General features: G+C 35.5%; 1 protein-coding gene and 1 long non-coding RNA gene across 2 annotated transcripts in view; both read left to right on the top strand.

Annotated features, from left to right (window-relative positions):
• Positions 1-221: 221 nt before the first annotated feature.
• On the top strand, positions 222-844 carry LOC116170281. Its single transcript, XR_004145203.1, has 2 exons — positions 222-307; positions 595-844. It is a non-coding gene; the product is annotated as an uncharacterized LOC116170281 (long non-coding RNA).
• Positions 845-3,180: 2,336 nt separating this feature from the next.
• The window catches only part of LOC116170557 (protein Wnt-1), a 62,066-nt gene continuing 39,078 nt past the window's right edge, over positions 3,181-26,168 (top strand). The window contains exons 1-2 of the mRNA XM_031487030.1: positions 3,181-3,468; positions 22,106-22,368. Of these exons, the coding sequence (XP_031342890.1) occupies positions 3,365-3,468; positions 22,106-22,368 (367 nt within the window). The 5' untranslated portion in view covers positions 3,181-3,364. The remainder of the gene's footprint in view (positions 3,469-22,105; positions 22,369-26,168) is intronic.

Below are 26,168 nucleotides of genomic sequence, written 5' to 3'. Positions count from 1 at the left end.
ATATGAGGCATTTGAAGTAAAAGGGAACAGTCAAAGGGTTAACATATTGATTTATGTTTTTAGGATCACTCCATATTTTGATCGTTTTTCCTATTTTTTGTTTACTTAACATTGTAATAAAAATGGTTTAATAAAGTATAGGTACATAGTAGGTAGTAAGTCGGGGGAAGATGGCCATATGGGGAAGATGGCCCACTCAAATAATTCCAATGTTTAACGATCGATGGCGTTGCTGGTGCTGTAATATAGATCCTAGTGGCATCAGTTTGCTGTGTAGCATGTGTATTACGCACCACGATTGTTCAATGTAAGTATAAAATAACTTTGATTGTTTCATTGGCTTGAATATTTTTCAACCACATACAAAACATTATATGATAGCATATGATACATGTTAGTTTCATGCTGCAGGTATTTTTTTTTGTGGAAGTAGAAACTTTAGAGATGATCCTAACCTATAGTTCCGGTTGGTGCTGTAGTTATGTCGCTGCAAACCTGCTATGGCCATCTCTCCCAGGCAAAAGGGATAGATGGCCATGTTTTCTATGGGTGTGGTGGCCATGTAGTTAATTGCATTATTTTTGTTCTTCGTAGATGCCAAGAACGTATACCCCGAAGCACGTTCGATGCCGTGGCAATTGGAGCCAAAATGATTTGATACTTGCTATCGAAGCTGTGAACCAGAACAATTCCTCCGTCAGACAGGCTTCCATGACATTCGGCATACCGCGAAAAACCCTAGAGGGCAAAACTATTCCTTACCTACTGGTTTTTACTGTTTATTTTTTGAATTAATTAATGATGATTTCATGTTTCATTTTAGCACCAATAAATACTTACCTTACGTTGTCGTTTGTACCCTGGCCATATTTCCCCTAGTAGTATGGCCATCTTACCCGATAGGTTGGGGAGAGATGGCCAATTGCATTGTTTTCGTTTTTGATTTTTATTTTAATCATTTTTTTTAAATAAAGTCTTTTTACCTGAGGATGTAGATTGCCGATACTTTAGGAAGTATATCCATGCAAGAGCGGTTCTTTATTGCAGTTTCTAGTGAAATTTTCATGCACGATATAAAACTATGGCCATCTCCCCCCGACTTACCCTACCTACTTAAATTCTTGAAATCTAGAAGTACTCGAATTTGCGGTAGGTACCTATCAGATTATTTCGGATTACCCATCAACCTATAGGTATACATTTCGACCGTTGAATTAGTTACCTAAATAATATTTCCAAATAGATCTCTTCGTTGGCGCAACAATGATGATTTATTATCGGGTTGCCTATTCATATCTAATAATTACAATGATTTGTAAGTTCGTTTTCGTATCATTTTTGGAGTTTTTAGCTAAATGTCAGTTATAGGTACAGAAATTACCCTTATACTGACTAATTTTTTCAATAAGTACTTAGGTATCCATAATTCTTAATGTGCTTTTTAATACTGACGTTTTTCGACCACATTGTTGACAATGGGCTGATGTACTTAGGTGTTGTTGATGTGGGTGGTCATTATTGTTTAAGCCCTAGTTCATAATTCTCTTTCAATACGAAATAGCCTGCAATTACCTACCTATACCTATACCACGCATATAATATTTTTTATTTCATTATACTATCTAGTAATCGCCGCTTTCCCAGACTGATTTGAGTCTGGTAAATCGTATTTTACCAGACTGAAAATTTTTACCAGACTGGAAATGTTGCCTAGCAACATCAATTGACATCCATCTAAACCTATGTATTAATGTGTCAAACTACTGTCAGATCAAACAAATCAAGTGATCGACTTTTGCTTTCAATTGAACGCGTCCACGTTCTAATCAAAAATTGTATGGCATTTTAATAGAAACAAGAGCAGTATGAAATAAAATGTTTTACATTATTTGTATGTTAAATCAGTTAACGTTACTCGTTTCGAAATTCCTGCCTCAGCTACGCTTCGGCAGTATACATCTCACTCGTTAACGTAAACCTTGATTTACCATACTCATATGTAAATAACTATTTTCACGATTTTCTCAAAACGATAATGAAACAAAAATGCACTTTGCGCAACAGGATCTATCCTAGTTCAAGTGATTAAGCTCTGCTCTGACCAGAGTTGCTACGTAGGTACCTATAGGTAGGTATACAGAATGAATGTTTAATGAAAGTATAGGTATACCTAGGTACCTACTGCGTATTGCGTGTACATATATCCAAAAGGGTATGGTAGGTATAAGTAGGTAAAAATGGCAATGTTGCGACTTTATACATATACTTCGGTAGGTATATGATTGTTGTATGTACCTATGGTAATTTATAATCACCACTCAAGGTAGGTGTGGTATAAATTGTGTTAGGTACGTTTTCATGTCTGGTATACTAAAACTTGGAATGTGGAACTAATAGGCATGCACTACGACGAGCATACCTTTATAAAAAAGGATAATAAAATCTTAAATGAAATATTTAAAATATGTAAGTTTGCACGTATAAAGTTGCATACATACAAAATGATAAAAGCTTGCTATTTATTAAAGACCATTAATTAGACAAGAAATCTCGTGGAATCTTATAAAGTAAAAAAAGAAAACAAACAAAAATACTAACTTTATTATCTTTCCCACAGAGGCATCCTAATGGAATTAAGGATTAAACATTATCAAAGCTATTTACCTAGCAGTAGAATGCATTTAATTATTTAAAATGGCATCAAAAATGTTCGGGGCTGGGTGTGCGAAGAAGCATGTTGCTTATCCCATTAACAATTTAGAAGAGATACGTTTGACTTCGAAGATTCATTGCGCGAGGATTCCCCTTTTTTGTACGTCTTCTAAAGAAGGTTCTCAAGCTCTTCCACTGTGAGAATTTTTATGCGTCAGGTTTCTGATGAAATAAAAAGGAAAAAATTGTAATGATCATCTTTAGGTATACCCAATGGAGAGAAAGAAACGGAATCATTCACTTAACAGAAAATGTGAAAGACATCAAGCATCTATTTCCACTGTCCGATTACGGGTCATCATTGTCCACATTTTTGTTGAGCAATGGCGGGTTATTTAATGGAAGAGGCCAGGTCAGAGGCGTGTCTGGTCCAGCTTATTGGATGGGACGCTATATAGAGGAGGAGTAGATTTCCACGTGTACAGGACCACACGTGCAAGTGAATTCAGAGCTTCAGTGCCACAAAGGATTCAGATGTGGGTGGTCAGGACTTTATCCTGACTCCTCCTCATGTAATTATTCGGCATTATTCGGTCCTTTACGAATAAAAAATCCCTACTTTACCCCCAAGTAAAGTAAATAGTGAATTTGGGTGATATTGTTTATTTTTTACGTTTGTGACGGTGTGCTGTGTGTGTGCGGGTGGACCACTATGAAAATTACGGTGGTGACAGTAGTTGTTCTCTTAATGGGGTGCATTTCCGTAGAGTACGTCGACAGCAGGAGTAAAGGACGAGGGAAGGGTTCAATGTGGTGGTACGTTAACGCTGTTTTTTAAGCATATAAATCGTAAAATTCGAACGCACCCCAAAAGTCGTTTAACGTCGATAACGGCTGCAAATATTTACTTATTATTAGATACATAAGAACAAAAAATGTATAACCGTTAAGCGGGTTGTTAACATAATTTTATCAACAAAGGCACGACAAAAGCAAACAATCTAAATAATAAAAAATAAAACGTGACACATAAACTGGATGACCAAATTTCAACAAAAATTTGAGGTCTTTAATTGTAAGTCGAATCACATCCTCGTAGGTTGACACAGGATATTTACAGCACCTCGCGTTGCCCATCTACAGCTTGTTGCGCCCGCCGATCCATCAGCAGTTGTCAGCTACTGACTCGTCTGATGAACGATCAACTCATGCCCTGAACTTATAACAAAACGATTTGTAATTCCATGAAATTGCATTCATCACCGATCAATTTGCTCAAATTAGTGCTGTAATTTCACTTTGATTTGCTTTTTGCGTTCATACAAGAGGTAGAGCATTCGACATCCGTATACGCATATTTCGGAAGAAAAAAGAGCGCGCGCGGTTCCACTTTTTTTTACAGCAGCGAAAACAGTTGTTGAGATATTATCATCAAAGACCACAAAAGAATTCCATTCGTTTAAGAGACATCAAACTCATCTTTAATATAGGCACATAAAAAGGAACATTAACGATATGAACCGCCGGATTTGACGTAATAATTTTCCTTTGCACTATCAAGAGAAGCGAACGTGAATATATTAAAACAATTTCTATTATAAATATGAATATGTAAATCTTATCTAGATAACATCTTATAATTACTTTATTAATAACTTAATCTCTGAAAAAGTGTAAATTATTTCAGAGATTTATTTTATTTTCGTGTCACGAGCGCCGAGAGTATTACATAAATTAAAGTTGCGACTGACGTCACTGTCTACAAATATTTTTGACAGAACAGTCTAAAAGTTTATTAAGAAATGGTAAGTGTAGGTACGTGAATGGACGTCATTCGTATCTAACCCCAATTTTATACTTTCACGTTATTTCCTTACTGGGCTTTTTGCACATCCTTTATCTAATCCTAACTATAGTAATCACATGGTAGATTTCATTCATAATATTTACGTAAAGCGTATAGGTAGTATACATACCTAAGTAATATATCTTTACAATATGCTTGAAATTAATCACTAATTGCATTGCAACTGTATGGAAGTATGCACCGGGTACAAAAATAAAATCTGAAGGGGAAAAGACAAACAGGAGACGGACGGAGACGCATTTTCAAAATTTCAAATATCGGACAATTTTAGTACTTAAATATCTAGATATTCACTTACCTATGTTATATTTGGTAATGGGTTAATAAGAATAAGTATTCTTATTTATTTCTATCGTGGTACCATCAACTGATGTCAAACTGTCTTGCGCACTTCGCATAGTATAGCATCAGTCATCTATATGGCATATTTTGCTATAGTAAGTACCTATACCTAAACTATACCTACTGACTTGTTATACGGTTATACCTACCTAAACCTAAAAATTACGGTTTTTCTCTATTCCTATCTTATATGTAAAATGCCAATGGAGCGCCAATAAAAAAATTAAGTGTACTACCATAATTCGTAATAAAATAAATGTATATAAGTAAACCAGAAAGTTCTCACAACAGCCCGCATGAATTTAGGTGCATGTGTCTGAAAACCATGCAGAAGTTTTTTTTTAAGTTTTCCACGACAAAATAGTTTTCTATTTGTGCAGATAGTTCGCAAATAACTAAGTACTTAATATTTAAAAAAAATCACCGTTTAGGTTTTTATAATCAAACGACTTCACAAGTAAAAGCACTTTTGAGCTTTTCATTTATTTTCGAACTTTTGTGGTTATTTTGCATGCTCGCCCTAAAGATGCATTTTTGATCCAAAAAATTATGTACTAACCAATAATTACTGCTGACTTTTTTGAATCAAAAATAAACAATCCTCGTACAAATATAAACTAGGAAGCTTCTCAGTCATAAAATTGTAGATACGAGTATAGGTAGGTATCTAATTTTGATCTCAACTTTTTCCAAGTTTAACCGGTCCACTTTAAAGTTAATAGGACTCTTTCCGTGATTAATCTGATATGCTATGCTAATTTTGTTTTATTTCGAATCTATTATTTGGATGATAGTGTCCCATCGTTGTTCTGGTCAAATTGCCGGTGTTTGGCAGTTAACACAAGAAACGTATGCCTTTTCTAACATTGCAAAAATTATTATATGCCAGCTGCCATTAATCTTCCCCTTTTTAACCTATACTGCATAATTTTCGCACTTAACTTCTGTGAGGATTTTTACATTTGGCCATCAATTAATAGTTATTTATGTATTAAGGGCATAATCAAAAGATTATGGCACGAGAGAATGTTTAAAGCCCGACGAAGGAGGGCTTTTAATTTCTCGAGGGCCATAATCGATTATGCCCGTGGTACATACAACGTTTTATTCTATTTTAGCACAATTTCTAAAAAGTTAAAAGGAATTAGTTCTTGCAGGAATTGGTCGCTAACCAAATATGAGTGGTGTAGATAGTTGGCGTTTTTTGTGTTGCTATGGATCCTGAGACTGTTTACTTTTTATCAAAAAATTCGCTGATGGAAATGAGTGTAGCTGAAATGGAAAACGTTTATTCTGACGAAATATTACGTGAATTCGAAATCGCACAAAATAAAGTGGTTCGTCATAAATCCAAAGATCTATATGAAAAAGAATACAGCAAGTTTTGCGAGTGGCAGTATCGTTGCTAGGCAATTTTTGACAGTTCTGTGCCATAAAGTCCAATTAATACCCTCATTTGGGTGCTTATAAAAAGGATTATAATCTAAAATAGAATCAAAAAATTATGAGTGTTTTCGTTGTGTTTTTGTTATAGTATCTACGGGTCGTGTTTTTGCTTGTTTCATATACCGTAATTTTCACTCTGCTTATAATCATCATAACATTATTAGGTTTCTGTCACTGCGAGATTTTTAACATTTTTGTAATTCCTAAAGTAAAGTAATCGATTTAGCCCCTACTTTTGGCTATGGACATGAGCTGATTAGGGACCTAAGTACTGCTGATTCGGCGAATTTTGATAGGGCAAGTCTTGTAGGAGTAAGTATTCCGCCGATTCCGGAGGAATTTTTCTAGGACACGAAAATCCGGAAGCGCGATATGAATATTTCGCGTGCTATAATCTTATGGAAACTTCTCGAAGGCGAATATTCTGCGGAAAAATCTGATTTTCTAGGGGCGAAGTTTCCGGCGGCGAATAATCTTCAGGGGTCTGGGCTTCTTGGGGCAATCTTCCGGGATTGAATCTTCTTGGGGCGAATCGTCCCGAGGCGAACATTTTTGAAGGAAGGCGAATCTTCTGGGGTTGAACCTTTTTGTTGCGAAGCTTCCAGGGTCGAACTTTATTAATATTATTATTAATAATATTGATATTTCCGTGTCAGGACTCAGGAAACGTCGCACATCATCATTCGCTCTGTGTCAAACTTTCTCGCTTGCATTTATTTCATCATGGATTAAGGAAATTGCATTTTTTATTGAAAATACGATTGTTTAATTAATGATCAAGTGAGTTGCTTATGGGTATATAGGTATAGTGGATTATCAAAATTAGGCAACCTTTATTTATAGTTGAATAGGTACTTAAAATCACCTACCCCTACTAGCTACAACCGTTGATTGATAAAATATACACACTCAAAGCTACAACGAAATTAGTGCGAGTATAATAAATTAGAGTCTGGTGTAGATTTGCAGAAAGTTACTTGCTTGGTTAGATTCTTTTCACTATTGCTGTAAGTATAGGAAAATCATCATTTATTGGTTCGAATCGCAATAGGTATATATTACACTGTACACATGCATTTGGCGGAAAGCCTTTCAAAGTTTCTATAAAATGACTCCATTTGTTTACCTATTTAGAATTGTTAAATTTAAACATCGATTACCGATGTCTTTTTGATGGTCTCTAATTGCAAATTCGGAGCTAAATGCGTGAATATTTGGGATTAAGAAAAAGGTTTATTCCAAAAAACGTGTTTAATCCTGCTCCATGTCCTGCTTTTTTTTAAATTCCTTTACCTCTGCACTATTTCTATTTTATTTCCAGCACTTCGATCAATTCTTGAATTCCTTTCATTTCCAATACCTACCTATTTCTGTGCTAATTTGAACATCTTAGTACACTCTGTATGGTCAGATAAATCAGTATTCGAGAACAGAGTATTGAACTACATATTGCTATAGTGAAATACTTATTATAAATGCGAATCGAATACATCTTATTTGTAATCACCAAGAAGGAATAAAAATTACAATTACAAAAAAGAAACAAAAATGCTATACCTAATTTAATTAAGAAAAAAAAAAGAATTTTCATGATTCTTTAAAGTCAGTCAATCCAATTAATTTCAAGTTCCTCAAAGTCGAAATCTATCAAGTACCTACCAATCTTATTAAGGAATATAATACACTACCAAATTATTAAGGCAATGAAACTTGCATTTGGATTTGATTGGGTGTTATACGGGTCCCCTCCTTCCATAGTCTACCTAAGGGTATATGAATACGGGCTTTAAGGTGAAAAAATCAAGATAGAGCAAATGCATTTTTATAAACGTGGATCTTACATGTCTAGTAGGGATGTAGCGGAAGTGGTTATATTGGAACCGAATTCGTAAGCGGAGTTTTTAAATTTGGTTTATCGGAACCGTAATCGGAACCGAAATCGGATCGGTAATCGCAGGCAGAAGAAACATGTCACATTTTAAACAATACTAGGTAATATGTAAATAAATCAAATCAAGTGGCTCGAAAAGAAGCAAATTATATTTAATGAACAAAATAACAAGTGAAAAGGTATCCTCGCGCGACAAATATAAACTTGTTTGTTCTTACGCCAATGCACTGATTGTGGCCGACCGATGCTGTCCATCAACCTCCGTTATATCAATCGATGAAAATTCGTCGGAACCGAATCCGGAATCGAAAGTGCAAAATCAATCGGAAGTTTCGCTCTTTCGGAATCGAACCTTACCTCTCTAAGGTCTAGTGTCAAGAACAGGGAGGTACTTATACACTGAATTTGCGGTAGTATCAAAAACCAAATGTGGAAATTTGAGTAAGTACTTTGACATGACGTATTTCCGCGGCCTGCAATTAGAAATGTAGAATTCGATAATTCCTTTTATTTTGCTCCTATTAATTTCATAGTGTAGTCTTTGGGAAAGGTAATCGCATCTTTATTTACTGGGGGGTATTCAGTAGCGCTCAGACCCCTCAGTATTACGTTTTTTGGAAAGTACACTCGTATCTTGCTCTCCTGATGAATATTTCGTACTTCACAGTATCGTGGTTCGTTGGTAATTTCAAGTAAACATCTTCACGGCATCAGTGAAAATGTCCAATTGTGCGAACATCAAATTCGGACCATTTTTTAATTTTTGAAAAATGTGTATTGGTATTTTGATTATAGTGATACGCATTTTAAGACATATCGTTATCGCCCTTTTAGCAATCTGCGTTTTTAATACTTTAGTACTCTAACGTTTTGCCTTTAAAATTAAAGGCCAAACATTCAAGTTTTTTGAATTCTTGAAAAACTCTAATACATATATGTGTATTGTAATATTTATACCTAATTTTATTATGTGTGGAATTTTGATTTTAGTGGTACGAGTTTTTAGACCGGTACATTCAAGACAGACAATTGTTTGTCCTCGAAAAATTAAGGAGTCTACATATTATAATCTTAAGAATTTTATTCTGTCGTGGAATTTTGATTTATATAGTGATCCACGTATGGCTTTTCTACTTTTTACGCTTTTAATTTTTCAAAAATTCAAAAATGATGAATGCAGTAATCGTAAAGAGTTGGTTATGTTGTGGAATTTTGATAGGTTGATATACGCACTTTAAATCGTCGACTCTCTAAATATCTAATTTCGGCGCGGATCGTAACGCCGAACTATTTTTTGAATTTTTTGGAAATTTAAAAGTTACCTAGTTGGTATATCGTTATTTATTTGAGGCCTTTCATAATAATGTAGATTTTAAGATCGAGTGATCCGCGTTTGGCAAATGCAGATTACCACAATTTAACAATTATTTACTTTACTGATTTTAAATTGGAGTAAAGCATCTCGTTTATTGTGTTTTATTAAAATTCGTTTAGGCTAATGAACACATCGGTATAAAAGGAACACAAATGAATGTTTTGAGGACGTTTTGACTCTTAAGCTTGGGGTGGGGAATGCAGATAACTAAATCACAGATCGAGTAAAAAACAAATTCGTGGAATGTTAAAACGTTTTTGCAATATTTAGCGATTAGAACGGTATAGCAACTAGCGATTAAGTTAGTCAATAATTACTTGCGCAGGTAAATTATTGAGTAATTATATGTGATAGGTGGTAATATTCATTGCGATGCGGTGGTATTTTTAATGAAGGCGGAAATGCATCCAAGCGAAAAGTAAAATGGACCTTAGTAAGATAAAAGAAACCACAAACTCCGACGTTCTGGTTACCTATTCATAATCAGACATCTGTAATTTGTCTACCTACGACATACGACATAGAAACTGAAAAGCTATAATTAGTTAGAATAAGTTTTAAGGTAAATAATGAAGTTTCATTTGTATTACAATAAATATAAAAAGAAAGAGAACAGCGGTGTAGGTACTAAACACGTATGTGCTACCTTGTATGCCTTACACGTTATAGATATTATCTTTTTATGTTGAGCCAAGAAGTACGCGAAAGCCTGTGAAAAATTTTTTGTCATTTGTAATAACTTTATGTAATTACCTGTTATAAACTTTGAAATGTGCGCGCGGATTTAAATCGTTCGTAAAACGCGACGAAAATTTTGATTATTATATATCCAAAGCTGCATACTTGAGTGGACGGAATTTATTTGTTTGTTTTGTATAGCAGACGGTTCTTACGTAACTAATTTTTCCATAAAATCTTCTTTTATTTCCTGGAAGTGCGAGGAATTCCGTGCCATTAGCATTTTATACCGATTAAAACGATTCTGGACACAAATTTTGTGACCTAATTATGGCAAAATTGATGAGATTATTATTAAATCCGATAATTAGAGTGGAATTATTTAACCGGCGACAAAATTTGATTAAATTTATTAAACATCATTTAGCGAAAGAGTTGTTCTAACAAATATCGACAAGTTCTGTGTGCTAGAAATTTGCATATTAAAGACATTAAAAAAACTTCTAGGTCTATATCCTCAATGGGCACAGTGTGCAGATTGGTGTTTTAATTTTTACGTCAAAATTATCAGCTATTAATTATTTATCACGCATACTAAATGGAATTTTACCTTTTTATGGCCAGTTTTTATTACAGACGAACCAAAAAACGTCCACTCGTTTAATCGTTTCGATATTTACCGGGTAATGACAGGCGTATGCGAATATAAAGTGACACCATCACGCATTATTATTTCGGTTTTAATGTGGTGCCATATTCTAAATAAAAACAGACTCAGACAAGAATCTCGACGGTGTAATTTATTTTAAATTACCGTCCTTTTAATGCCAATCAGTTAGGAAAGATAAACCGAATTCGGTTGTTGAAACAATTTGTAATTGTGTATGCATTTGTATAATATTTATATTTATAGGTATGCTCATAAACAATGTAAATTACAATTACCTACTTACTCTAAGCTTTGAAATTTTATATTCAAAGCTCTAAGGAAGCGGACGGGCAACCAATTTAAATATATGAATAGCGCAAAAGCTACTTTCTGCATTTATTTGAATATTAGGAGATCATCTTTTTAATATATTCAAGTCAATTAGTTGAATTATTGTGTTTACCAGGGAAAATTATTGTCATGACTTCGAACCTAGTTACACATCCATTTTCAACTTTTTAATTTAATTATCCAGCCAGGAGCCATAATTTCGTGCACTTTTTGACGCTACTTACAATTTGCTATGATTGATATCGATAATGTCCTCTCTACATAAAGTAAAAGTTAAGTAAAAAGCCAGAAAATAGATTTTTTAAGTCTCGTTCCACAGAAAAGTAAGTGTGGTTGGTGAATTTAAATTATGAGGTACATACAAAAATGTAGCTTTGGTAATCAGGTCTTACTGGCGCCTTGAACCCTATAGAGCTCGAACCTGGACCTTGAGCTTTTGAACCTTGAATCAACAAATTTCATTTTGAATATCTCAATTTTGCGAGTAGGTATTAATCTTCCAGTTTCTGCGTCTAGTTTTCTGTTAATCTTCATTTCTTATTAACCAGATTTTGGTTGCCTTTACCTTTCAAAGTCCATTCTCCAATTTTCAGCCTTCAACTAAAACTTAACATTGATTTTGATTTCTTACATTTCACATTCTTGACCTTTGAACCTAAACAGAAACTTTATTCTTTTCATTTAACTCTAAAAATTGGAACTTCAATTTTTAAACTTGTAGTCTAAGGATGTACTTGAATCTTTGTCTTTGTCTTTGTGACTTTCACTCTGAAATTGCAAATATATTGCTGTGTGAACAATGTCGATCTGGACGTTGTCGTTTTGGGTCCAGTCGCCTGATATAATGGCGGGTCGTCAATTATTAATCAAATGTTCATTTCAATTCATTTAATTAATCTGGTGGGGTTCTTTACACATTAACACAAAACGATTATTGCGCATCTAGCTTGTATCCTAGTTATTTGTTTTGTTTTTTGTTAAGTATAGGGAATTTTATTTCATTTTCGTTATCAATTTTGTTTTGGTATATCATTTAGGTGACAGTTCAGATTTAATTTATTGGGAACTTCGTTTATTTTTATGAAAGGTTGATGTAATTATCTAGAGATAAGAATGCATTTTAATCGAAAGAAGATTGTTTGTTTTCGTAAAAAATTGTGTATTTTAGATAACATACTTCCGCGTAAAAATTGCCTACGTGAGTGTTAAGAGCGTCCTGTAGCGAAGTGTTTGTGTTGTATCTAATTTGATGAAAAATTTTAACTTGTTTAAGGAGGGAAGACACGTTAAATACTGGAGTTAGCGTTGAAACGGGGTCTTTGTGCCAATTTCGAGGCCGAGTTGCTGCGTTAAAATTTGGTGGTGAATACTTCTGCAACCTGTTTGGAAGAGAATTTTAAAAAAGACAAGTTAGTCCGTTACGTTTTGGTTAAGTGCGTCTTTTTTGTTTCGCAATTAGTGTTCTGTTTGCCCGGATTTTCTATTGGGATTTGTAACAAAAAACTGTAGGTTTAAACGGGCGCTGTTGTAAATTTTGAAAATTATGATTGTATGTCTACTTTCATTTGTGTGTGTGGAATAAAATATGTTTGTGTGAAATCATGCAAATCATGTGTTTATTCGATCCCTTTAACGGTCCAGATAGATGTCTCATGATCAATTATGATTAATTTTGTTGATCCAGACCCAAAGTTCACTTCAGGGGTCTTCAAAATTTGTGTAAATGATCCTTTTGGAATTTAAGGAATTTGATCGTGGCCATTGTTTCCTTAGAACCTGGAATTTGAAGTAAAAATGTGTTCTGGGAGAGACTTAATTAGAGAGCTAGTTAAGTTTGAGGTGTTCTGTGTATGGTTCATCGCACTTCATTATATTGCACAGCAATATAGGTACTATAAAACTTAAAAGCTGTAATCCGAACCTTAATTATTTCATCTTGAACCTTAAACGTATGCAGCTGTCAGAGTGCGAATTACCCGGTAGCACCGAATCTTGGAACTTTAACCTTTAAAACATCAACCTTGAGACTTCAGACGCGCCTTCACACATCAACTCGCAAACATCAAGCGACTACTCTCTACTTTGGAACCTTAAGCCAATAAGTGTTGGTTTTACAGTCGGATCCTGTGTCTTAACTACTGAATCCTGACAACATCTTGTGTTATGTGACATGTGAGAAAAAAATTAAGGAAACTTGGTCATTGACTAATGCATACAGAAAGAGTTTTGAATTTAAATTTTCACTTTGAACTTTCAACACTTAAAAATTCGAATTCGAACGTAGATTGTTGCATCTTGCACCTTACACTTTGTTGAGCTTTGTATTTCGAAGGCTGAACATTGCCACTTGAACTTTAAAATTAGAACTCGGACCTTGAGAACTCAGTATTTAGATTTAAATCTTTTAGTAAGGCTGGAATTCTAAGGTTCAGGTTTGATTGTTTAAGTTCTAAGGTTTGCAAAATTTGGACTTTGAAATAGGAACATTGATGTTGATACATTGGTATTTGAAGCTTGAACTTAAACCTTGAAATGTCTTTATCGAATCCTAGCACCTTAACAGTTCCTGGTTCCAAGGTTCAAACTGGAACACTTATCACTGACCGTTATAGAATTCTATAATAGAGTTGTATGCTGGCCGTTAAACGTTGAATATCAAATTGAGTCAGAAGTATGGTTCTTTTAGTATTGCGTTTTGATTTCTTTGATCTTGAACCTTGTTTCATATACTTTCGGAAACGTAAACTTTGAACTTGACTTCTGAACCTTACAACTTATACCATGATAATATATCTCTGAAACCAGATGGAATCAAAACTTCAAAATGCGAGCTCATTGGCGCATTACGGCAAACAGTCATAATTTCAGGAAATTGATACTTAAACCTGCTTAGAGTATGAACCTTAGATGTGTAAAAATCTTCAAATCTTTAACATATATAAAATCTTTCGAATCTCGCGAATCTTGCAAATCGTTCGAATCTTTAGAATCCTTGGTGTCTTTAGAATTTTAAGAATCTTGAGAATCTTCAGAGTCTTCAGAATCGTCAGAATCTTCAGAATCTTCAGAATCTCCAGAATCTTCAGAATCTTTAAAATCTTTAAAATCTTTAAAATAAAAATTATAACTGTAAACCAAAAGCATAAGCCTTGAAACTTGTATCTAGATTTTTCAAGTTAGGATTTGAAGCTTAATCCGTGAAGTTCGAACTTTAAGGTCGCCTTTGGGGCTTGGTGCTGGGTCTTGGAGCTGCTCCATAAAATTGAACCTGGAAGACGAATTTGAATTTCTGGAATTTTTAAATCTTTGAAATTTGGACTTTAAAATTGTAACATTGTACATTAGATTGTGAACTTGTAGTTCAACTTGTGACTCAAGTCGGAGGATTTACATATTTCGTTTTGAATTTCAAATTCCTTATTTTAAAGTAGTGTTTTGAAGTGACTTCTGAATTTTGAATCCAGAAGTTTGAACCTCTACTTCCGAATTTCGAATCGCGAGCCTTAGTTCTTGAATACTGAACCTTCGATTCTGAAAATGTTTGAGTTCCAAACGATGAGTCTTAAATCTTCAGTGTTTCACACTAAATATTTAATCTTAAAACTTGAACATAGATTCTTGAGACACAAAACCTTAAATTTTGAACTTTGAGTAATGGAATTTTGGATAATTTGAACTTGTGGCTTAGAGCTTTACAACTGTAACTTGGATGAAGCTTGCAAAATTTGAATTAACTATCATAAGATATCCTTTGTTCCTACCTGTTGCAACCAGCGAATTTTGTTAAAAATCTGATTTTAGTTCAATCAATTCTCATCTATAAATCTATTTAAGGGATATTTATACCATGGCGAAACATTTTAATTGGCAGTAATTACAACATTTTTAATGGTTAAATATTTAAATATAAGTTTGAGAATTCGAAAATTTTAATACGGTATTTTTAAAAGAATGCTGTCGATGAACAAGTAATCTAATTACGCAAAATGAAGTAAAATTTGTCGGTAATAAAGACTCTCTAAAAGTAGCTTTAGGTTTCACAATTTAAATAGTTGGTTTTATAACCCGGGTGAATACTTCGAATAGCTAAGTATCGTACACTTCCGATATTGATTTATGTCGCACTTTAATTAACAACTTCGTAAATGGTATAAATATCTTAACCAAATTTGGAGTCCTCTATCTTCGTGTTCTGTATATCCTTAACTGATTATACCAATTTGTTGAGTATCGATACACCAATTTCGTCGCTATCTTAATGCGCGCGTATAAATCAAGAGCACGTCAATGGCAATTGACGTAAAAAGAGACGAGATTTAAGAGACAGCCGAATGCGATTAAATATCAATATGGTAATGATTGTTTAACAATAAATGACAATTTGTTGAAATTTGTACATTAAAGGAGAATGGCAGCGTATAAGAAAAGAGCGGAGCGTGAGAACGTCTGATCATCCACTACCTGTTATCTATACTTGCTGTCTCAGCTATACGTTAACCCCTTATCTGTTGAATTCCACCGCCAAAGGTATGTCACCAGGACCGACAAAAAACACGGCACTACTGTGGACTAACTAATACATGTATATAAAGGTTCTACTACGATTAGTCAGTTACGTTTATACGCTTGGTCTTTATTGTAAATTAAGAACGTTGGTGTGCGACAAGAAGCGCTTGCATTCAACGAGGTTACATTTAAGCAAAGTGTGACATAATCAAGTCGCGTTATATTATTATTGTTATTACTTCTTTTATTAGTCCACGCGCACGTTTTTCATTTAGAGCTAATTTCAAATCATGTCAACTTCAATCTACGCAATTAGGCCTAGCATTTCACTCAAACCAACATTTTTAAATAGAAAAACTTTCTACGCTACCACTAACTACTGTATTTCTAGACCACAATTTTTATTGGTTTTCACGCGGGAGAGACGAAATTATATACAACCGTAACATCTCTTCATCTGGCAAACAGCTAGGGGTGTACCGCAAGGGTCTATTCGTGGCCCCTTGTTGTTCACCATATATAGCTCATTTTATACATCCGTTCCTAAGTGTTTAGTTCACATGTATGCTGACATGCAGTTGTATCACTCCTTTAAAAGTGTCTGCATCATAAAATTATTTGGAAAAAGTCTCCTCCATATTTATGTCGCAAAATATCTTTTAGAACTGATGTTCACAATTTAAATTTACGGTTTACCTTCTCATCACACAGACATTTACAAGAGATCTGTAAGTTATAATATTTTCAAAGTATACCTCGTCTATTCCAGATCTGATCAAACCTCTTTCTCCGCAGTATTTCAAAATTAAATTGCGCCAAATTTAGCTGAGGACCATGTACGTATGTTGTAGATTGTCATTCATCTTTATCTTGTTTAACATGTTCCTCGTCTCTTTGTCCGGTTTACTTTGTAAATTACTCAGTCTCATTTTCATTTAGTTACTCGTATGTGCATTTATTACTATTTCGTACACGTGTACTTTTCATTAATTACTCAGTTATAAGTATTACTTGATTATGTTAGTTCTATATTGTACTCAGGGAGTCGGTGGAAGATCAGAACCTGCCTTCATAGCAACTGAACCGATAACGCTCTGTGGTTTCCATTTAATTCGCCCATTTGCCCTTCTCTTTCAAAAAAATTTGCCTCTGGAAATTTTGCTCTCCCTAGCCTGGAGCTTGCTCTAAGGAAAATTTTCGTTACGAGACTTTCGATTGTAGCATAAGGTATAAAATTGAGTTTCACCCCTATTTTTGATAAGGGGTGTGGGAGTACACTTCGTACGTGGCATGGCATCGATGGTAGTCATCCCGCCGGGGGTGTAAGACTGTATGGTGAAGTGCCGGGGAGCGCGGATGCTGTTGGCAAGTTTTAGATGGGTGAATTTTCCAGGAGGAAATATACTCCGAAGGCGAATTTTGTTGTAGCTAAATACCTCGCACGCAAGTCTGCCAGGGGATGAATACTCCGTAGACGAATCTTCAAGTAGCAAATTTTCCGAAGGCGAATCTCTCGGGGGTGGATATTTCGGGGAAGAATTTCTAATTGGATCAAGGGCAGATATTCCGGAGTTATATGTTCGGGGGCGGGTTTCCCGCATACGCATGAAATATTACTGCAAATATTCTTTGTCCCAATTTTTCACGATTTTGTTCTAATCTTTGCAATTCTGCTATAGACAATTTGATTTATTACAAATGTGGACAGAAAAGTGTAGTTTCTTGAATTTGGTGCTGGAACGACGTAACAGACCTTCGTTTACATCATATTCTTGAATTATTTCTTCCATCTCGGAATATTCCTTTCACTTGTAACCCTTCACTTTCTATCTTGTCTTTTTTATCATTTCAAAATCTTAATGCTTGATTTGTATTCCAATTTCATGCAATTCTTCCTCCCACTTACTTCCGTCATAGATTTTCTTCAACATTATTAATTCCTTTTTCACGATTCTTCTCTGCTTTCCTCTCCACAGTAAATACCTCAATTTTCTGTTTAATTTCGTCCTGGTTTCTTTTCTCTATTAACAGTCTAAAATCCTCTTATCTCTTTCTTCTTCCTAGCTTTTGATAGCATCATTGTCCCTTGTCAACACTATTATTCTTATTATTTCTGTGTCATTTACGTAGGCATTCCTATTTTTAACGTATTCTTGTCTTTTCCCTGCAGTAGCTCCTTCGTTCCTTTTAGAGCACATCTCAGTAATTCCACTTTCTTACTCATGGATCAATTTTGACTGTAAAGAGGAAATGAATTATCCGCTACCTTGATGTAGTTTAGTAGGTAATTCGTGTGGGTCATCGACATATCACAAATGGACTGTGCGTGGCAATGATAACTGCGGATACTGCTGGTAAGAGAGAACGGAAAACTAAGAGAGCAATCTGTCTCTTACGGTTACGCATTGATTGGTTCTTTCAATTTAATTTGAATGCGATCGCGAACCAATCAAATGCGTAACCGTAAGAGACAGCTTGCCCTCTTCGTTTCCCTTCCCTCTCCCCTGCAGTATCCATGCTTAGCATTGGCACGCGCAGTCCATTTATGATATGTCGATGGGTGGGTATTATGATCTCTATGGGCATTTGTCATTGTCGACTCTGAACCCACACTCCATTTTGGCTATTACTGTATCTCTTCAAGTTCAGGAGATAAGGGTTTTCTAACCTGCAGCGATTTTCAATGTTTTTTTGTATCACTGTGTTAAATGATAGTCGCTTACTCAGCAAACACCCAATGTCTCCGTTTCTATTAAAATGAAGAAGTGATTAAAAATGTCGGCCATCCTCAATAAACACGGAATGTCAATTCAAAACAATCGTAGCGTTAATTTGCACCGTGCACAGGCCGAAGATTCCGAATACAAACAAAAATGATAAAAAGCGTTAAATAAAGAAAGAATCTAAGCAAATAGAAGGTCAAAGAATGTTAAGGTGAGGTAATCAAGGATAGAAGAAAAAAGTATTTCAAAAAGGTAAAAATTAAGCAAGAATATAATGGCTCAGGCGAAGCAACCACTGTGTCTCATTGGCATGGATCTTTTGAAGCAGAACAACAGCAAACAGCAAAATTCGTAACTTGCGGACATTTTTGAAATAAAAAAGTTTAGAATTGCAAGGAGGAGAATCAAAATTTGGAAAAGAAAATGGAAAGAAAATGTGAAGATGACGAGGTTTAGCGCGACAATAGAAAAGTGTTGAAAGATGAAAATGAAATTAAAGACAAGAGGAATGAACTAAATAAATAACGCAGATAAAAAAACGATATGAAAAGCCAAAGATTTTTGACATATTTAATATAAGGATGGCAGCCCCATTGTGCAGGATCCTTTTTCAAAAGGTTTCAGTTCTCCATATGCTTATGGAGGAGACACTTCAAAACGCTTTGATAATTCTCCGAACGATAGGTATGTAAACTCTCGAATTGTTTTACAGCCTGTTGTTAATACTTTCGCGTGCTTTCTTATACCTTTCAGAGCGTTTTAGACATTTTCTCAATTATTTGTAAGTAAAAAATATGGAAAAGAACCGCTAAGAAATGCTCTGGGAAGAATATATAAAACTCTTAGCTCCTAGGAAGCCCTGGAAATTATGAAGCTTTAGAAAAGCCTCTCTAATGGGGCACAAGAACACCGGAAAACTTTGGAAAAGCCCATAAAATTGTGGAAGGGGTTTATGGCGAGCAAAAAGGTGCTTGATCAATCTGGAAAAAACCTGCTTGAAGGTCTTTGAAGCCACTTGCGCACCATAGTAGATCCCCTTGGCCCAGAAACGACCTAGTAGGTATTTCTGAAAAGGGGTTTTTCGAGCACTCTACAAATGGGTTAAAAAATCTAAATGATTTAGGGCACTCTGGTACCAAGACCTCTTAGGTGTTCTCAAGAGAGATGTTAGCCTCCAGACTCGCTCTCCTACAGGCTGATGGCTATTTCCATAAGTCTCTACGATCATTTGTCTCTGAAAATATCTACATATCTCGGAAAGCTCTGGATCCATCAAGCTTTAAAACGCCCTAGAAAGAAACAAAAACGTTCTAGAAGCATGTACAGGGTTAAGAAAAAAGTTAGGAATTTTCCGTAGCCTTCCAGGATCCCCTAAGCTCCTTCTATGCGCTTCTAAAGACTGCTAAAAATTCTCTCCCGAGTTTTAGATAGAGTTGGTTGAAAAGCTTAGAAAGCGCCCGCAGCCAGCTTTAGAAAAAGACCGAATACTAAGGAGAATCACAAAGTGCTTTCCCACCTCGTTTCCCACGTACGATAAATGCTTTCCAAATTATTCCTATACTGTATAATCCCTTTCTACAGCTCTTCTCCAGTGTTTTAAGTTTATTATTCCAAAGTTAGAGAGCGCGAGACCTAAAAAAACCTCTGAAGCAAAAAAGTCTAATGGTGTGAGCTAAATATATACGCTCTAACTTCTCTATATGCATAAGGAGAAGCACTGTGAAAAGGACTTCAGCAAACAAAGATCCTTTCCAAGGTACGCCTTTTCCACAGAAGTCCATACCTTTTTAGAACATTTTAGACCACTTTTCGGCCTTTTAGGCTCTGGGAATTTTCGATTTTCTATGAGGATCTGGAAAAAGTTAGTAGGGATAAAAAACCACGGAACAAATCTCCGGTCTGTTTCAGTAGTAGATAACTGCTTTCCCGGGCGTTTCTGGATCTGCAATGAGCTTCCAGGTCTTTACCTAGAAACGTCTTGAAATTCTCTGGAAGGTACTTATAATGTAATTTTGGAAGACGGTCAAAGGCCAAGGATTAAAGTCTTAGGCATAAAAGGCTGTGGAACGGAGGAGGGTATGGAGGGGGTTAACACGTATTTGGGGCTTTACTGCGAAACACCCTGTAGTATGGTAACTTTTAAGGGGGAAACAAGAATTTTAAATGAAATTTGTATGCACGCTTGACTCAAATAATTTTTCAATTTGAGAGAGAAAAAATGCTGTTTTTTCGAGAGATGAAATTTTAATTTCTGGGTTGTTTTGATATATCGTTGTCCACTGCGCTATGTTGTCTCAGTTATGTAAAAGAAGTAAAGGTGAGATCAGGTACACTTGCTATTGAAATATAATTTAACCTGCGCTGTTAAAAATTGATTATACTTATAGAAGACCTGCATCCATAAGAACAATACAAGAATAGCAAATGGATTGTTTATTTTTATGCCATAAGAGGTGATTTCTTCAATATTGTCGTATAATTTATTGTTGCGATAATTGACATAAGCGAGTAAGGGGTTCTTAACTAAAACTGTGAATTAAGTGTGGCAAAAAAGTAATATTTCAGATCCAGGGTGCAAGCTACTGTAAAAACATGAGGAGGAAGGGACAGCTGCAGTTCTTATTTAACAGGTGTTATTTCTGTACATACGCAAAATATGCACTACGAGTACTATATTCACATCAGCTAAATTTATGGCGTTCAATGGGATTGTGCACCAATTCTAGGAAAGGACCACGATACTCGTGGAAAGGACTGAAAAAAATGGGAGTGTTTAGTGCCATTTGAATTCATTTTAAGGTACTGCGGTTATCCTAGTGGTGGTTAAGGCGTAAAAATTAGTGTATGTTCGCTACAATTAAATCAAACCATAAATGATGCGTCACGTCTTCCTCCCATAATACTCAGGGTGGTCCTTTGCGTCCTGAGCCTCGAGGTGTGATTTTCAAGCGGAGATGGCATTTCACATAGCTCCCCATTATACCTGCTTCGTAATAAACTGCATTTGAACGTAACTAATTAAAATACATTCGGAGTGGTGTAAATTACACAAACACTTCATAAACGAAACTAGTAATTTTCCGACCATTAATGCTTAAATCATGGACGAAACATCGCCTTGAAAATTATGTTTTATAATTATAGTGTAAGATAAATTACTCATTTTAATGGCTCACAAACAGTGTTTTTTGGATTTTTAACATATTTGTAGCTAATTTTCTTATTATACTTACCCTGCCTCGTGACTGTATGGAAATTTGTATGCTAGAGCTTCACATTGCTATGTTTCACACAGAAAAGAGGATTAGGTACACCAAGCTTCATTTTCAAATCCATTTATTTGCATTGGATCTTAAGTGGTTTAAGTTAATTATTTAAATTAAATATTACACCAGGAAATACAGCCTAATTTGTTTAGTCATTATTGGCCGAAGACGATATATATTTTTTCAACCGAAGAGAATACATTAAGTCTTGTATAATCTCTTGTTTAAATGTCTATGGTAATGACCAAGACAAATAAGAGAGATTTTTATATTTACCGACAATTCGCACCCATTTAGTAAATATTTGTCGTCCGGATTACTTTTGTTTAAGTTTTAACGCCTTACTGTCTTTGTTATAGGGGCATCGCAAAGGCGGGTGAGCCAAATAATCTCTCGCCACTTTCTCCCGGCGTGCTTTACATGGACTCATCCGTGCACGGAACCCTTCGAAAGAAACAAAGGAGATTGGCGCGAGAAAACCCGGGCGTGTTAGTTGCCGTCGCAAAAGGCGCGAATCAAGCCATACACGAATGTCAGTACCAGTTTCGTAATCGAAGATGGAATTGTTCTACGCGAAACTTTCTACGAGGCAAAAACTTATTTGGGAAGATCGTCGATCGAGGTAAGCGTCCAACTTTCACATTTCCGTCGCAAAAAAGCTTCGTGGTCACATACTTTATATTTACTCTTATTTAAAATTGCCCAAGAATATTTGGTTTTACACTTGGTATTCCATAGCTTAAATTCTGCCTCTTTAAATATCAAATATTGACTTAGCCACAAAAGACAAAGCCTTATATACGTTTAAACTATACATTTGACTAGCGCGGTCACCTCCAAATGAAAAGTCGTGATCATTGCCTCTAATTTCCGTTTAAATCTACACGTTTCGTAATTAATGAAATCAAATATTCATTTTGTTTAGAAATGTCTGTCGTTTTTTATGAGTGGTCGAAGCAGCCTGCCACGTTTAGGATTAATCACGTCTAAACACCTCTACCAGATCCTTCAGTTTCTTGATAGGTTTTAAAAATTGATTTAATCCCGCCTTAGTCGTAGGTTAAATCAGAAATAATTGCCGTCACAAAATCAAATACTATCTAAATTGGAAAATTCAAAATAGCGACGAATCCCACCTGAAACCAGAAATGGGTAAGATAAATTAAAGTGAAATCATACGCCAATTAAATTCAATTAAATCACTGATTCCTCATCGATTTCGACTCAGTGGCGGAACGTGATCTTGCATTATTGTTTCAGTCTTCAACTCTGTCCAAAAATGCTTGATCATACATGCAATTCTTATGTTTATCATTAAACATTTGGATGGAATCTGGCATCATTTACTAACGACGATTACTAAGGTGTCGGCAAACAGATCTGTTACGCTAAATGAGGTTCGGTATATTTAGGGGACTTGCCTGCTGTTCCGCCACTGTTCCAATGTCCTTGCAAAAACTTTTTTATTGCCGTCGGAACACACAAAGGATTGAAAAAATTGGAACTGTATCATAGATCACGGTAATGTTTTCGAGATAGACGCCGCTGTGAAATAATCTTGAAAGCTTTCTCTATGGTCGATTTCGAACACCTGAGTATTACGATATATGATATGATTCTTCGCTCCAAAAATCTTATCCACTCTGATGTGTGTCAACGTACGTTGGGTGCGACTCTGGTAAATTCGAGACCGGCAATATTGGCGTTCAGGAATATTCGCTTCTGGGAGGTTCGCTCCTGGAAAATCCGCCCAAGAAAATTTTCCTCGAGAGGAATCGCTCCTGGAAAATTTGCCTACAGCATTTCGCTCTGAAGAACTTCACCACAACGTACTACTTCCGAAGCGAAACGTCACATCCGTCGATGCCGCGCCATATTGTGTTGAATCTTCCGTAAGCAAAATTTGCTGGCGTGAATCTTTAAGGGGCGAATTTTCCGAGTGCGACAATTTAAAGTCTCATTATGGCATCTCAGATACAATATAGTGTAGGGAAATTACGGGTGCTGCCAACCCATTACAATTTATGTTAAACGAACTTAAATGGGACACTTTCTATATCGGCGATTTTTCCGAGGGCGAATTTTCCTGGGCGAGTATTCCGATGGCCAGTTTATCTGGAGTCAAATTTTATGGGGGTTGAATTTACCGGTGCGAATTTTCACAGGCGAATCTATACCTAGAATCCGTGTAACATTATGGCTGCAGTTTTATAAATAAATGTTCTATTTTTGAGGGATCACCCTCCAATTAAGTCCCAATAGCAACAATTCTTTCGATTGATTCCGTCATAATATTTTTGTTAATATTAAACCCGAATTATGCGCTTCTTTGGGCACTCAAACTCATACAAAACTGTTCATCTAAATATAAAACAAATTTATTCGATAATTGCTGTAATAAAAAGGGCGATAGTGCCAGCGACAAATACCACGCTACAAGCGCTCGATCGAAACAAATTAATTAAAGTCGTAATTACCTTTTAATGTTAATAATCAAAATATCGTGTAAATCAGTGAATTCGTATCGCCCGATTCCAACCTTGTTTATGATAATAGATTCTAATGACTTACTGTACAGCGTCTCAGAACGCAATTGGTCCATTTTTACCACTGCGATTAAACGTTTGGTTCATCGTGTGAAACTGATCCGTAGCGTGTGGAGTCTGTCGTACTTTATTCGACTTACCATTCGATTTACACGTCGTGCATCGGATGAAATATCCGAAGTTTGTGCTGCACATACACTGTGATTACCACGGATGCGTATAAAAAAAGCACACACACCGAACTGAATCGCCTCAGAAACTCCATTTCTTTTTTACATAAAACTTAAAGGAATACGTAACCTCCTGAAGGGCTTAAAGCATTGGTCATGTCAATGGAAGTGAGAATCTACAGGATGTTGTTTTTTCAGGAATCATGTTCCAATTTCTACTCTTGAACTCTTTTTCTTTGCGCTATTGATGGTAGAATTTGTTTAGTCTCTTGTAATTTTTCGTATTTGCGACCGTTATAGAAAAAAAATCAGTTTTCGATAATTTGCTAAATTAAAGTAAAATTTTTAAAGTGGTTCAGTAGGTCCTGGCTTTGTTTGGATAATCTTTTGTTTTTATCTTCTGTTTGCATATGTTTATAAATTAAAGGTTTAAATTGTAAAGTGTAAGTACGGTAGAACTATAGCACCCTATAGATCGGTAACGAAGCGTTTACGGACCTATGTTTATATATAACTTATAGTCATGCCAAAGAATTAGCCCCTTCCGTATTTACATCAGATTTAGGAACACTCTGTATAATTGTGCTCATCAATGGCGCACAATAGCAGATGATACGCAATTTTACGAACATGAAGAGAACTTGCAAACTTTTGCTCCCCAACAGGAGAAATTATGATTAAGTTTTATAACTAGTGATACCAGTACCCTATTTTTGGTACGCGAGGGTGGACATTCGGAGTGAAAGTAGTTTTAATCATCACGGCACTCTAATGAAAGGAGAAAAGGAATTGTTTTCTATTAACCAAACGGAAGAGTGTAACGCTACTCCGGTGCATTTGTCAAAAGGAAGAGAAAACTCGTCCACTTAATCAGCAGCCTGTTAAAATGTGACAGTCAGTTTTGACTAACCACTATTTCTTCGCTTCAAGAAAGATAGGTTCAAACACACCAATCTTTATTTATTTTATACAAAATCAATTGACCAACCAATGAAAAATTATATTACCGTAAAAGTACATCATTCCCGCCAAAAGCAATGCACTTATATGAAACAAAAAACTACTGTCTTACTTTGAGTATGCTAAATGGAAACAAGATCTATGGACCTAGTAAAAATCAATAACCCCAGTAAACAAAGTAACTAAATTCAGGCGGTCGATTTGATATGTCCTTACAATATTTACAATGGAAATAATCTCCAAGTTAAATGAACACATGGACAGTCTTTATAAAAGATGGGCTTATATTTAGGTTCCTTCTCGGAACCCATGGACCTCTCACAGAATTCAGTCCTCAATCTACGTTAATTAAATACATGAGATTGACTGTCTTTATTTTTTAGGTGGCGCTAAAAGTATGCGTTAATCTTTGTTTAAGTGTCTGGTCTGTGTCGGAGCAGACAGATGGACGCGACAAGTGAGTAGAAACGGGATAAAATGAAATACTTTTTCCTTTTACTTATCATAAACCTACATTGACAAATAACATTGAAACAATTAGAAAAATATCAATGGTGCACTGATCAAACTGATATGTATGTACACAAAATATTAAACAAAGCAGTGTTGCTACTAATCTCCACACTCCTCCTTAGCACCGCCGTCTTAGTCCTCCAGTCCGCTCAATCGTCGAAGCTATGTTGAACTGCAGTTTGCTCCAGTCACGCTGGGTAGGATTCGAAAGATTACGACTGAGAATGGATACA

This window comes from Photinus pyralis, unplaced genomic scaffold (assembly GCF_008802855.1).
Source record: "Photinus pyralis isolate 1611_PpyrPB1 unplaced genomic scaffold, Ppyr1.3 Ppyr1.4_LG5, whole genome shotgun sequence".
NCBI classification, from domain to species: Eukaryota; Metazoa; Arthropoda; class Insecta; order Coleoptera; family Lampyridae; genus Photinus; species Photinus pyralis.
The sequence above is the reverse complement of the archived record's forward strand: the minus strand, read 5'-3'. Positions and strand labels throughout refer to the sequence as shown.